We start from the raw sequence: 14,960 nt of genomic DNA, 5'->3' as shown, positions 1-14,960 counted from the left end.
ACTAAACAACAAAAACCTAAGGGATGAGCCAAAACTATACTCGGGGAAACTGATAGCTTCTAATGCTTTTATTATAAGTAAGAACCTGAGAAAATAATGAACTTGACTTTCAATTCAAGAAGCTGGAAAATGAGGGGTGCCTGGGTGACTCAGTCAGTTAGGCATCTAATTCGATTTCGGCTCAGGTCGTGATCTCAGGGTCATGGAATTGAGCCCCATATCAGGCTTTTAAGCTCAGTGCAGAGTCTCCTTGGGATTTCCCCTCTCCCTCTCCTTCTGTCTCTTCCTTCCCCCTTGTGTGCGCTGTGTCTCTAAATAAATAAATACAATCTTAGAAAAAATCTGGAAAATTAATAGCAACCAAAAAGCCAAAACTAGAAGCATTTAATTATAATTTTACTTAGAAAATATTGTTAAAGTAGAACTGAAAAATAAGACTTTTAAAAAACCGAATATTTGGGGGCGCCTGGGTGGCTCAGTGGGTTAGGCCGCTGCCTTCGGCTCAGGTCATGATCTCAGGGTCCTGGGATCGAGTCCCACATCGGGCTCTCTGCTCAGCAGGAAGCCTGCTTCCCTCTCTCTCTGTCTCTGCCTGCCTCTCCGTCTACTTGTGATCTCTCTCTGTCAAATAAATAAATAAAATCTTAAAAAAAAAAAAAAATAAAAATAAAAAACCGAATATTTGAAAAGAATAAAATAATCTTAAAATTATGCAATAAACTTGATAGAGATAAGATAAAATTTTCCAGAAAAATATAAGTGATTGAAGTCAGCCTAAGAAATAGGGAATATAAATATAGAACCATAACTTGAAAAGATTAATGAAGCTTTTTTAACCATCTCTACACCTTGCTGCTACAAATATGTGAGGTTTGGGTGGTTATATAGGCATGTTAAGGAACAGATTATTATGTAAAGTGTTCCAAATTGTAAAAGAGGCATGTGTGTGTATGTATTAAACAACAGCAAAAGAAAAATCACTTATAATTCCATATGTCAGAGAAAGTCACGTTCCAAGTTTTTCTTTATGATAATAGTTGTTTCTACACTCTGTGGCCTAGAGCCTTGAGGTTGCCGTAGGACCCTGGACGGCCTGGGGGAGATGGATGGTGGCTGACCAGAGCATGGGGTCCCTGCTCTGGCTTTATTCATTGCCAGTTCATTCCTGTCCGCTTAAATTGGGAACTTGGTAATATTTTTTTTGAGATAAAAGAGTCCTTTTGATTTAAAAAAAAAAAAAAAGAAAGAAATTTAGAAACTGCATCTTAAAAAACACAATGGAGATCATACCAAGTACATACATACCTTTCTATCAGTGCTTTTTTTTTATTTTTAAAGATTTTATTTATTTATTTGACAGAGAGAAATCACAAGTAGGCAGAGAGGCAGGCAGAGAGAGAGGAGGAAGCAGGCTCCCTGCTGAGCAGAAAGCCCGATGTGGGGCTTGAACCCAGGACCTGGGATCATGACCTGAGCCGAAGGCAGCGGCTTAACCCACTGAGCCACCCAGGCGCTTTTTAAATGACAATCAGTGCTTTTTAAATGACAACATATAATGGATGTTTACTGGTGTCATTAAAATTCATTACAAAATATCTTTGTTGTAAAAAACATTAAATAACAAGTACGTATAGAAAAAACTGAAATACTGTCATCCCTTCCCCACCCTGGTCCCATTCTCCCTCCAGTTTGCATGTCCTTCTAGACCTTTCTCTATGTATTTACAGTATTATATGTGTGAGTACCTGTGTATGTTGTAGACATTTCCTTAGACATAAATGTGATACTGTTCCTATTGTTTTGCAACTCACTTTTTAAAATGTATCCTAAAACCTGTCCATACTGATTTACTTCATCCCTTTTTAATGATTTTTAATTTAATGGTATTACTATTCTTATGAAAGTAATACATATTAATGGCTTTAAAAAAATCATATAGTACCACATAATTATTGATGAAAATTTCAGCTTCTCCTTACTTTCCACCTCCCAGAGGCAGCTACTTTCAAGATTTTAGCAGTTGAGTATTTCTTTCCATGTTTTAAACTAATATGCACGTATCGCTATATCTTAACTTTTTTTTTTTTAAGATTTTATTTATTTATTTGACAGAGGGAGGCAGTGAAAGAGGGAACACAAGCAGGGGGAGAGGGAAAGGGAGAAGAAGCAGGCTTCCCGCTGAGCAGGGAGCCCAATGCGGGATTTGATCCCAGGCCCCTGGGATCATGACCTGAGCCGAAGGCAGATGCTTAACGACTGAGCCGCCCAGGTGCTCTTAGTGTTTCTTTTTCAAATATCACCTATTGATTTTCCTGTGGAAGTTGGGAGTTTAGATCTTTTACTGTCTCTGAGCCTCTCTCCCTGTAGAAGATAACTTCTCAGTCACATGTTTTCCTTCCCCCATTTTTCCTCTATCTTCAGAAAAAATTTTAAATCCATAATGTTTCTAATTCAGTGAGCATGCAGAATGAGACAATCAATTATGATTGCATTTTCTTTCTTGTACAACTTTTTGTTCAATAGGAGTTCCTTGATTTCACACCTTCTTGTTTATTCCCTTATTCTGGTGAAACATTTTACAGTAGTTTCCTGAAAAAGTATTGTGTTTTGGCAACATGGTCAGACCTTGCATCACTGAAAATGTTCTCCTCTGGGTAGGATTGGAAATTGCCTTCATAATTTTGAAGACCTAGCTCTGTTGACTCATAAGCCATCCTGATTGCTGATTTATTTTTTAGAATCCTTAATATGTCTTTGGTATCCATGAAATTATCCATTTCATCTGCTATGCTGGGCACTTGGTGGCTCATTCAATCTAGAAACTCATGTCCTTTATGGCTGGGAAATGGTGTCACATTATTTCTTTGAAAAGATTCTTTATTTTTTCCCTTATCTCTAGGGCCTTGATGGTAGGATCCTATGGTGATCCCGTAATTTTCTCTGTTTTCTATCTCTCTCTTTCAGTCTTCTTTCTGCTTTCTTCAACAAATCGTTTCACCCTTTTGAAATTCTTCTGCTATCATTGTTTATATACCTAAGAGCTTTTTGGTGTTGTTCAATAAATGATGTTTTAATGGCATCTTGTTTCATGAATGCAGTATTTTTTCTTGTCTCTTCGAGACTCGTTCATAGGCCTAAAAATTGTTCTTTCTGCATGTCTTCTTCCTCAATGTTTCCTATCTCCTGTTTTGTTTCACTCTGTATCTACAATAGTAGAGGCTTTCCTCAAGCACCTGTCCTGCCCTATTTAAGATGGAGGGCACTGAAAAGCTAAGTGGAAACTCTGTGTTTATGAATGGGGCTTGTTACCTTGTGGCCTTTATTGGAGATGATGGCTCAGAGGCCTGGTTACTTAGAGGGGTGTATGTAGGGGGCTCTCAAATGTCAGTATCAGAATCTTGTCTTTGGAACTAGTTATTTTTTCGTCTTATTTTTTGTTTTGTTTTTGCCAGTGATCATAAGCTTCATGTACCATCGTCCTGGAAGCTGAATGGGGGTGGCAAGTTATGGGATATCAACATTTAGCATGTGGTCTTTCAACCTCCCCTCCAGTTTTTTACTTCATGCCTTGTCCCCTGTCCTTAGCTATACCTGGTGTCCCCACACCTTTCTGGTTCAGTTCCTCTAGAAAGTAAACACTTCTGCTGGAGGAGTATCAGAAGGCCAGTTAACTAGCAGAGAGAGCTAGGAGAGAAGAGTTTTGTTTTTATTGGCCCCCTTCCTCCAGCCTTCAAAGCTTCTGGGTGTCTCCACTTCCTGAACCTTTTTGGAGTTGAGTGGTATGGGTTGGGTTCGAGTGTGTATCCTATCCCTCTGTTCCAGCTTTCGTGTTCTGCCCTTTGTGGACTGCCAAGTTGTCTTCCTTTAGTTTCTCAACCTCAGTTGGCATAGTTGACATGTTGGGGCATTTCATTCTTTGTCGTGTGGGATTGTCTTTTACGTTGTGGGATGTTAGCATTCCTGGGATGGCAGCACACCCCCTCCCGGCTGTGACAACCCAGAATGTCTCCAGACATTGCCACATGTCCTCCTGAGGGTGAATGACCCAGGTTGAGAACCCTTTCTTTAGTAACTTCTGCTTTCTGGCTTCTAAAAATTTGACATCTCTCTTTCAATAATGTCTTTTTTCCTGTTTCTTTGGGAATTATGTCTTTTAAATTTCTTTCACTGTGACTTTCCTTGGGGGCTTGTTGGGGAGGGACGGTATCACAGAGAGAAAAGAAAAATATGTGTGTTTAATCTACCCTATTTTACTAGAAATCCCTACAGGTTTTAACTATGCCTCACCTACTCATAGACATTTAGATTGTTTCTAATGTTTTGCTATTATAAATAATGGTATAACAATTATTGCCTAGGTGAGTTTCATCATTTTAATTTTTTTTTTCAATTTGAAGGACTGAGAATTCCTTAGGAACTTAAAATGAGATACCTGCAAGTTCTGATAATTTCTTAATTTTCAGAACTGCCATAACGGAGGTTAGAAATAGTTTGGGGTGGGGGGACTGTCTTCTTCATAGCCCCAGCTCCAGTTCCTGTCGGCGCTGCCCCCACCATTAAAGAAAATTTGCATTCCCTTTGCTGGTTTTGCCACTAATGAACCAATTCCCTGTGTATGACCCATTGTCCCCTAAATCCTCCTTTGCAAATCGGTAAAAGGCTGGCCTTGTTTGTTTCTAAGCGGGAATAATAAAAACAATCTGTCAGATTCCTAACATACATGGTTCCATTTAAATCCTTACAGCTCCTCTGTGAGAGGTAGACGTGAGCCCCATTTTCTATATAGGGACCCAGGGCTCACAGACCTGAGGTTACCAGCCCAAGGTCTGCACCGAAGTGGGGTGTAGTGACTCAGGTTGGTGAGGAACCAAAGCATTTTGTTTTCATTATACCCGCCTGCCTCCCTGCAGTTGACTTTTGATATTCATGGGGAATGAGGCAAAAAATTATTTTTCATATCTCAGATATGAAGTGAAGCAGGAAAGCTTTTCCTCCAAGGAGAATCTGAACTTTTGTAGGACCAATTTGTGTGATTTTTGACATAGAATCAGTCTTGAGCTCCAGCCCTGTTGAAATTTGCATTTTAATCTCTCGGTGATTTTTCAAGGATTAATTTAAAATGACTAAATTGCTGCATTGCAAATTGAAACAAGCAATAACCATGGGGTTGTTAATATGATAGAGTCTGCTGTAGTGGAAAGAACATGAGTTTTGGAGACAGCCAGGCACCGGGCTCTACCACTCGGGGACCTTGGACTACTTATAATCTCTGAGTCTCAGTGTCCTTATGTAATAAAGAAAAATGGGAGGAACAAATGAAGAATTAAATGTAAAGTTCCACATTCAGTGCTTGGTGCAAGTGAGATGCTGCTTTTAATGGTCCTTTTCTTTCCCTTCTCTTGGCTTTCCTACAGTTCTAGTCTTAACCTTTTTTGAGGTCTGAGTTGTGGCTCAGGCCTAGGGCACATTACTGCGAGGAGCTTGTCTTTTCTGGGTTTTTGCTAACATTCTGGGTTGTGAACATCAGTATTTGTCCTTTCGTGGAGTGTATATTTGACCACACAAGTCTCTTAGCAGGTACCATTGACATCAGAATTTCTGAAGCTTGGAAATGGTGCAGAGAATGGAGCCCAGGACTCCGGTGCCTGTCATGTGGGAAGTTCTGTAAACATTTATTGATTATCTCCTCTAAGAGACATGTTAAACTTAAGAGGATAAGCAAAGAAGACCGTAAAAGGACCTCTTTTAATTTTTTTAAAGGATTTTTTTAAAGATTTTATTTATTTATTTGACACAGAGAGTGAGAGAGCACAAGCAGGCCCACTGAGCAGAGAGCCCGATGCGGGGCTCGATCCCAGGACCCTAGGATCATGACCTGAGCTGAAGGCAGCGGCTTAACCATCTGAGCCACCCAGGACAAAGTCTGTGAAAGGACTTTGGCACATGGAACTTCATTCTGTCACCAGAGAATCAGGTTGTTCTGGACAGCATCAGAGAATGGTTAATGTAAGAAAGTGAGAAAGGAGCTAGTATCAGGCACTATTTGCTATATCATGGAATTTTTACAGCAGCCTTAGCATGTGGTTATTATCCCTGCTCTGAAGAGGAAATGAAGCCCAGAGACCTGAAGTAACTTGCCCCAGTCAGCTAGCCAGTAAATGCCAAAACCAGGAGTCACGCTCCGGTCAGTCTGATCCTGGCACTGAGATGCTGCTGGGTCTTGAGCCTCCAGCTCCATGGTTCCCCACACCCTTCTAAGAAATTGCCCATCGTCAATTTAAGTTCTATAATTAATTTTGTGAACTTCCTTAGTGTCATTTCTCCTTCCATAATGAGATTATTCCATGATGAGATGAATATTTCTTCATCACTGCTTCTCTATCATTAGTACTATACCCAGAACATAGGAGAGTGTCAATATGTATTATGGAATGACTGAATGATTAGGTGAATGAATGAATGAATGAATGAGCAAAGCAGCCACCCCCAGGAAAAGGGAAAATAGCAGTTCTTTTCAGTTGGCTTTTCAGCCAGTATGTCTGCAAGATGTTAATGAAAAGCAAATGTAGACAGTCTTTCTACTTTGAGATGGCTGTTGAAGTTAATTCTCATTATTTTTACAATTTTTTCGTAAAAATATTTTCTTCCTTTTCACTGAAAAACTGTCACTATGTAATTGTTCATCAGGGTTTTCTCTATGAAGATAACACATGTAGGAGTGAATTTTATACAGGCAATAGTTAAATGAGCTTAAATCTTTATAAATTTTAAACAGTTGACCTGCCTTAAAAAAGAAATCACAGACCAGGAACAGATACGTACTAATAATTACATTGTAAACCGGTTTGTAGAAGGGAATCTTTTTTAGCAGCCAGGTTTTGAAGTTTACTTTTGATTAATGGATAATCATATAGACCTTCATTTGGAATATTAAACAAACCTGTCTTAATTATCTGGTCAGTGTCATACTAAGTGGTTAATGACGCGAGGAAAGCATTTAGAATGGCCAGTTACATGTAACATTGCCCAGACTCCACTTTGTCAAAAGATGTACCATGATATAGAAAAGATTTATGAACTCATCGTGACTTTCAAAAATAAACAAAGTTGAGGTGGTGGTAGAAGACCTATTATCTAGTACTGAGATTGTAGAGAATTCCATTGTTGCTCTTAAGAGCTGTCAGGTAATTGTTTATTCTAATGGTTTTTCCATTCACACGGAGGGAGAAAAGTTGACCTCCGGGTAAACCCTGCCTTCTTTCCTATAATATACTTCTCTGATGTGATTGCTTAAGTGAGTTTGTGGAATTCTTTCTCAGACGGATTATTTTAGAATGCAAATTTATAATTCCCTTTTAAGAATCCCACACAGCTAAAGTAACCTAAATTCTTAAAAAAAAAAAAAAATCAATTGAGGATTTTAAAGGTTTACATTATGATAAAATAATCTAAGCGGGAGTTATTTCAGGAAATAAGACCCACTGGAAAAACCAAGCCTCTCGCCTTAGAAGCCTCCTCCAGACACAGTACAGTAAGTCTTTATTATCTGTACTGTGTATGAAGCTGAAAGTCACAAAGACTAATAAAATGACAGACCGTGGGGCGGACTAGCATCTGTTTCGAAGGCTCCAAGGAGTACCCAGCTTAGAGTCGGTTCTTTGGTTTGGGGATTATCTCATTTCCCTAAGGTACTGAACCTAAGACGCTTTTTCTCTAAGCCCCACTGTATCTCCTCCCATCCTTGGCCCATCCCCCCCGCCCCCCACCTGCTTCCTCACCCCGGGCGGGGATCACAGTGAGCCCGAAGTCCCCAGCCACCTGGATTGGCACGAGCCAGCAGGGGCAGCTAGAAGCGAGCAGCCATTATGGGGCTTCTCCTGGGGGAAATGAGGCTTGCCAGGTGCCTTCCCCTCCTCTTTGTCTGGATTTAGAGCCACAGAGGGTTAGATCTGGACAGGACCTTCACCGTCATTTCTTTGTAGAGATGAGATGAATGGGAGCCTGGAGAGGCTAAGGAGCTCGTGTGGCACAACCTCTTCCCAAACTCAGCTTCCAGGCTGTCCTCACCCCGTTCACTAGAGCCCTTCTTTGGACTTGAGCCCTTTCCAGCCTGGGTAGTGGTCAGTTTCATATCCCTGCCACCCAGCCCTGCAGAGAGCCCGCAGTGAAAGCTAGGCAGATAGGAGAGTGCTCACGGGCATGTAATCGGTATGTGACCGAAAGAATGCTTGAGCTCTGGGACTAGAAACGGAATGTCCTCAAGCCTAAAAACGTGCTGGCACTGAGGAAACTGAGCCCTTCTGAGCACGGACATTGGAAATAGTCCCCTCTGAGCAAGATTTTCCTTCCCAGTAGGTGAGTCACACAGAGAAGTAATTGTCAGGGAGTGAAGGGGGTAGAGATTTAGACTTAGCTGGGGTGGCTTTACCCCAGGACACCAGACCCAAGACTAGGGGTGCAGCAACACCATGCTTACGGAATTCATGGCTCCTGAGAAGGAGGACTGATTCCCTCATTAAATGAGTAGGCTCCGTTTAAAAAAACAAAACAAACAAACAAAAAAATCTGAGCAGGTGGATAAATGTGGTGCTCAGTAACCTGGAAGCCTGGGTGTTGTCTGCGATCCTTCCTCCCCCTCCACAATCAGGTCTGATTCATCATCAGATCCTGTGATTCCAGAAATCTGTCACATCCAGAGTCAAAGCTTTCATCTCCGTAGTTTATTTCTTGTAATCATTCTTTCCCAGAATATGGCAGTAGCCTGTTAACGGATTGCCCTGCCCCCCTGCTTGCCCTCTCCTGGGCATCCTCCATAGGACCTCTAGGAAGAGCTTTCTGAAACACATGTGTGACTGTATCATGATTCTGCAGCAGCTCCTCCTTACCCATGGGGAAAGTCTAAGTTCCCACCGGGTCTGAACCCAGCTCCCCTGCCCTATATCCTCCTCTTCACTCTACTGACCTGCTGGAGCTCCTCTCTCCTCCTGCTTCTGCCTCTGTGTGAAGTACGCTTCTCCCCCGACCATTGAAGCCCTGCTGGGAGGCCCACATTCGCTGTCTTTTCCTCCGTCAATCCTTCCCCAGCTTTGCCGCCGTATCTTATCCAGCAAAGTTGAACATGGCCCTGCTTGGGCAGTAGCCTGGACCATGGGACTTTTGCACACCATACTGATGCCATTCCCACCCCCAGGCTACTCTCCTGGAAGATGGGGATCATCTTTACCTAATCTCTGCAGGCCCAGCTCCCAGGGTGGTACTAAACACATAGTAGGAGTTAAATAAGTGGTTGTTGATTGGGCTGATTACAGGTGACAGAAATGGGAGGTTGAAGATTTAGTCCCACTGAAGCAAAGTGCTAGGAGAGTGGTATACTTTGTGTCCCTTAGAAATACAAGTTCACACTATGTTCTGGCTTCAGTCTTGGCCTGGGGCAGCGTGCCATGGAGCCTCTCTCTGTCCCTTATTCCTCATTCCCTACACTCGTGTCTTACCTATAAGAACTGTGATGACCTGACGTGTGAAATGAATATCTGCTTCTGCATGCAGCTCCCTCCCTATCATCTGATGAACAAATCACCTATTTCTTCGTACTTTTATTTTTTTAGAGAGAGAGAGAGCATGCATGGGGGTGGGGAGAAGAGGGCCAGAGGCCAGAGGTGGGAAGGGAAAGATGGAGGGAGAGGCAGAGGTGGGGAGGGGGAGGGAAATTCCCTAGCAGGTCTGAGATCATAACATGAGCCAGAATCAAGAGTTGGGTGCCCAACCGACTGAGCCACCCCGGTGCCGTTCTTTATATTTTTAATAAATGTAGCCACAAATACTTTAAACAGCAACCTCCCAGCCCCCCAGCTGTTTTACCTGACACTGTGAATTGCCAGTGTCAGTTCTTTTCCGATGAGCCCTTCACCATTACTAAGTAACCCATCACTTCATCCAGCCTAGACCCGGGTTTTCTGATGTCAAATGCTGTGTTCTTCCTACTACACTGCGTTGTCTTTTAGGCTGGTGCATTTCTCTTAGGCCGCACTTCTCAAACTCCAGCTACGGAGCTGAGGTCTTCAGTCATCACTTTACTTACCGGTTCCTTCTTTTATCAGACTGCTAGATGATGGGCTGTGTCACTGTATCCAGAGGGACCTCAATCTAGTGACAGAAACATGCTTGTAAATGAGTGTTTATAGGCTAGAGACAAATCACCATGCCAGCACAAAGTGTAAGGAGCTTGACAAATGTGGAATCGAGGAAGCCTTCCAGGAGGAGGTGGCATTTCACCGGGTCTTGAAACGTGAGTGAGTGTCCTCAAGGAAGAGAAGAGCATTCCAGGAGGAGGCAACAACAGAAGTAAAGGCCTGAGGGTATGAAAAGTTACGGCAGCTTTGAAAAATTGAGGGTTGCTGTAGCTTAAGCCACCGGATGCCTAAGGTACAAGGGAGGAGACCCCTCTTTTCAAGGGGTTTTCTTCAGAGATGAAGCTTGGTGAAAACTGTAAATGCTCCCTACAGCTGCTCCCAAGCCCTGCTCTGCCCCACAGGTGCTCCCACGGCTGAGCGAAGTTCCCAGGGCTGTCGCCAGTCCCACCCACTCCCACCCGCCTAGGCGGGTGGCATCCCAGAAGGAAAGAGGCAGGGGAGGAAGCAGATAAGAAAGACAGCTTCTGTTTAGACACAAATATCTTGGTAATCAGCACAGATGGGATGAGAAATACCAAAAAAAGTACATGACAGTTTAGAGAGAATTTGGCTAAATGTTACATATTTTTAACATACCTGTATAGAGTTTCTGGAACAAGCACCTGAATCTCTCAGAACCTGATTGAGCCTTGGGGTTATGCCTCAACCAAGTGGTGTTTTGATTTCAGAAATGTTTCCTTCCCCATCCACAAAAGTATCCTTGTGATTTTTTTTTTTTCTCCCACCAAAATAAGGTGCAGGATTTGTCTCTGACGCTGTGTCTCCTTATTTGGACGGCAAGCTGTGTAACATATTTCTACCCAGCGTGAAGCTTCTTGGCAGACTCTTGAGGCCACGTTTTGGTGGCTTCAGAGTTATCTTTGGATCTGTCAAAAGTGCTAATGGGCTTTCTGGCCTTCTTTAAGCTCCTCATTTCTATTTTCTTTTTACTTCCATCCTCTCCTAAAAGAAAAATTTATGTAATTCATCAGCAGTTAAGCATTTTACTGAAATGCTCAGCTGAGGGCCTTGTAAATTTGTTTGCGAGAATAGCTCTGCCATGTCACGGTCTTCAGAACGAACCCCACCCTGACATCATTAGCTCAGCACTCCTCAGTCCACTGGCCAAGGGACCCACTCGTTGACTGATTCACACTGTCTTGCTTGTTTGCCTTCTGTTTTTCAAGTTTGTTAGGAGGCAGGTTGGTGTGGTGGTTAGAGCAAAGGCCGCGGGTTCAGGAGACCTGGTTTTGAAACTGGGCTCTGCCCTCTCTAGCTGGGTGACCTTCGGAGTCTACCTACCCTTCCTGGGCCTGAGTTTCTTCATGTATAAAATGGAGATGATAATGCCTCTTTCAGGGTTGTTGAGAAGATTGGAGAGAACCCCGGTAGAGTACCTATTGTATAGCACGGAAGGATTACTCAGTAAATGGGATAACAGTTCTTAAGGGCGACACTTTTTCTCTTTCAGTATTTTGAGTCTGCTTTGTTCCAATGCTATGCTTTCTTTCTTGAATCCAACTTTCACCTCCTGTTTGCACTGATACAAACAAAGAGCACAGGTTTAGAGCCAAACTCACCCAAGACTGAAGATCCACGTCGCATACAACTTTGGTCCTATTCGTTTTCTCTCTTGCCTCTGTTTCCCTGTCTGTACAGCTGATAATACCTGTTCAAGGAGTGGTTTCAAGATTAAGTGAAATAATATATGTAAAGCTTTGTATATTGTAGGTGTTTAAAAATACTTAAGTGGGACAATGTAATGTAAGGGAAAGTGTATGGGCTCTGAAGTTGGATCTGAGTCCAGATTCTGACTCCACTGGTTATCAACTCTGCCAGACTTTATCTGGATATTGGAGGGAGAATGCCTCCTTGGAGTTTTGTGAGAAATGCATAAGATTACACATACGAAGAACCTGATAGGGTACCTGGTACTTGGTAGGTCGTATGTGGAGCTATTTAATTCACTCCCTGTTCATAAAGGTCGATGGTTAGCCTGGTATTCCAGCCAAACAACAATAAATCATAAGATAAGTGCCCATTCTTATTCCCAACCCATAATATTGTTGAAAAGCCCTTTATGCTATTTTGCATGTAAAATCCACCTGGTTTACTTGAATTTATGGGTTTATAGCTCTTTCATCATTATAAACCACAATCCCTGGCAAGTAGTGTTCCTTCCCTCCCTGACCCCCTTCATTTTCAGAGGATTATATTGTGAGGCATTGAAAACCTGTAACATTGAAGAAATTAACATATTCATGTGTATTATTAAAGTCAGGTGGGTATAGAAAGGGTTGCAGAAATGAAACACATTATGTTTTTTTCTGAAATCTGAAGAGTACCAATCTATAGTACTAATTAAAGATGTGATGCCCCGGTTATAGACAAAAGTTAGTTAAAACACTGCTTTGTCATCACTTCCTGCTGCTTGTCTGGGTTGTTTTTCGTTTGTTGTGGTTTTTTTTTTTTTTCCTTTTGAATGAGATACCTGGAAATTGTAAATCTTTGAAATTGCTCTAATTCCAGCCGAGCCCTTTTAGAGAATGTCAGTGGTGGAGGAGGGGGACACCAGCAGCGATGACAAGAGAGGAGTGTGCCCAGCCTTTGCGGGTGGGATCTCTGGGACAGAAACAGGCTCTGTGCCAAAAGTATTTTGTCCCTGGGTCCTTTTTCTTGCCTAGATGTTATGGTACGGCACATTGGGAAAGTTCTAGGATCCTGGGTCAGAACATCTGATCTACAGCCCTGTCTTTATCGCTTATGAGACTTTTTGGTCTTGGCATCCCTCTCTGAGGCTTGGTTTTCTCATTCGTAATTGCAGGCTCCTGTCCTGCTCACCTTTCGGAACCGACAGGCACGGCAGTGCAGTGCCATCTGTGACCTCACACAAACTGCAATCACCACACACAAGTGCTTCATCTCTGAGGTCTCATCCAACTTTGCATTTCATGATTTTACACGAGCGTGGGATTCGGTCTCCCAGGTGGGAAGAATAGAACGGGGGCAGAGGAGAGCATGATTTCCGATTATCTTCTGTTTCTCCTACTTTTTTTTTTAGAAACCGCTTGTAATAAGAGCAAATGAAATAAGCCACAAATCTCCCCTTCTTGTTTCTCCTAGAGAAATCTGACAGAATATTTTGTAGCCGTGGATGTAAACAACATGTTACATCTGTATGCCAGTATGCTGTATGAACGCCGGATTCTCATCGTCTGCAGCAAACTCAGCACTGTGAGTAGACAGTCTTGAGATGGGCTTTTATAATTATTTTATTTTAATTGAAAGACGTATCGGGAAGATGAAAGACAATTTTAGAAAAAGGAATCAGCCACAATCCCCCTCAACATGTCATTTTCCTTAATTATTCATGTTTCTTTACAGTGCCAGTGCGCGTTTTCATTGATTCCTATAGCTTCAGTATCAATTATAAATCATTTTCCATTTGGTCTCATTATGAACACTTTGCGTATTTTCACATATGCTTCCATCATTGTCATTTTTTACATGTCTGTATCATATTCCATTGTACTGATATGTTGTCATTTACTAAAGCTTTCTTCTCTTGGTGGCCATTTAGGTGGTTCGTATCTTCATCCTTTATTAGATAATACTGCACTGAACATCTTTTGGCTGCTTCTGGTGGAGGAGGTTCATAGTCTAATGACTTAGGACCATCAGGTCAAAGGACCTCCTGAGCACTGTGACTTGGGGACTGCCAGACGGCTTCCCAAACACACTGTGCTTGTTTATTCTGAATGCTGCCAGCCATATACGAGTTTCCATTTTTCCTGCAGCCTTGCCAGAATTGCATTTGTATTCATGCATATGTGTTTTAATTTTGCTAATAAAATAGGCATAAAATGGCCTAGCAGGTTTGCTTTATTTTTTTCTTTGGTTAGAGGTTACTGAATATTTTCCATGGGTTGATTTCCCATTTATATTTTGTCAATGTCTTTTCCCATTTTTCTTATAGAACTCTTTTTTCTCTTCGTTTTTTTCATTAATTGGAATGAGGTCTTTTATATCGTAACAACTATTACTATATGGATAATAGAAATATTTTTTGTATTCTGTTTATTTTCCTTTTTTTTTTTTAACTTGCCAGGTATATGAGTTTATATCTTTCCCTGTATTCTGTTACAAAAATTCTCAAACACAGAAAGCTGGAATCATTTTATAGTAAATACCCATAGAAGCCGATCTAGATTGTGATCACTTGCCTGTGCTTGCCTTGGTACATATTTATTCATCTGCCCATCCCACGTGCTATCCATCAAGCCATCGTATTTTTGGATGCGTTTTAAAGTAAGTCACAGACATCAGTATACTTCCCCCTAAATAATTGAGTATGTGTGTTATTAACTGAAGTTCAATATCCGTTTATAGCAGTATTTTTCCTTCGAGGTTAAGCTTGCAAACAGAAATTGACTGGGAGTGGAATGCCTAACAGGTACCTCTCTGTTAGAGAGGGTAGAAAGACCTTCTTACAGTGAGAATTTCCCTAATGAAGTCTGTGGATAAAATCAGTTGTGTGTTCACCCACGAATGCTAGGTGCCCAATAATGAAGACTTTGTGAAGCTGTTAGTGTTCTTTATGGTTTTCATTGTAACTTCAGTATTTTATTATTTCTTTGGTATTGTTTGCTTGTCAAGAACTCACAATTTTTTGATTGTGCCAAGCTCATAGCACGTAGGAGGTGGTAAAAGCGTGGCCCTCGCCATCGAGGGGAAAACATCCCAGCGTAGACCTCTCGTTTTCTTTTGGCATTCTATTTTAAACTAGAAATG

The 14,960-nt window shown here is 41.8% G+C and overlaps 1 protein-coding gene across 16 annotated transcripts in view; it reads left to right on the top strand.

The window, feature by feature from the left end:
* The window catches only part of DENND1A (DENN domain containing 1A), a 504,146-nt gene that overhangs the window by 248,481 nt on the left and 240,705 nt on the right, over positions 1–14,960 (top strand). For all 16 annotated transcript variants that reach the window (XM_047699506.1, XM_047699505.1, XM_047699501.1 and 13 more), the window contains one exon: positions 13,293–13,403. In XM_047699506.1, the coding sequence (XP_047555462.1) occupies positions 13,293–13,403 (111 nt within the window). The remainder of the gene's footprint in view (positions 1–13,292; positions 13,404–14,960) is intronic.

The sequence above is a fragment of the Lutra lutra genome, chromosome 13 (assembly GCF_902655055.1).
Source record: "Lutra lutra chromosome 13, mLutLut1.2, whole genome shotgun sequence".
Lineage (NCBI taxonomy): Eukaryota > Metazoa > Chordata > Mammalia > Carnivora > Mustelidae > Lutra > Lutra lutra.
The sequence above is the reverse complement of the archived record's forward strand: the minus strand, read 5'-3'. Positions and strand labels throughout refer to the sequence as shown.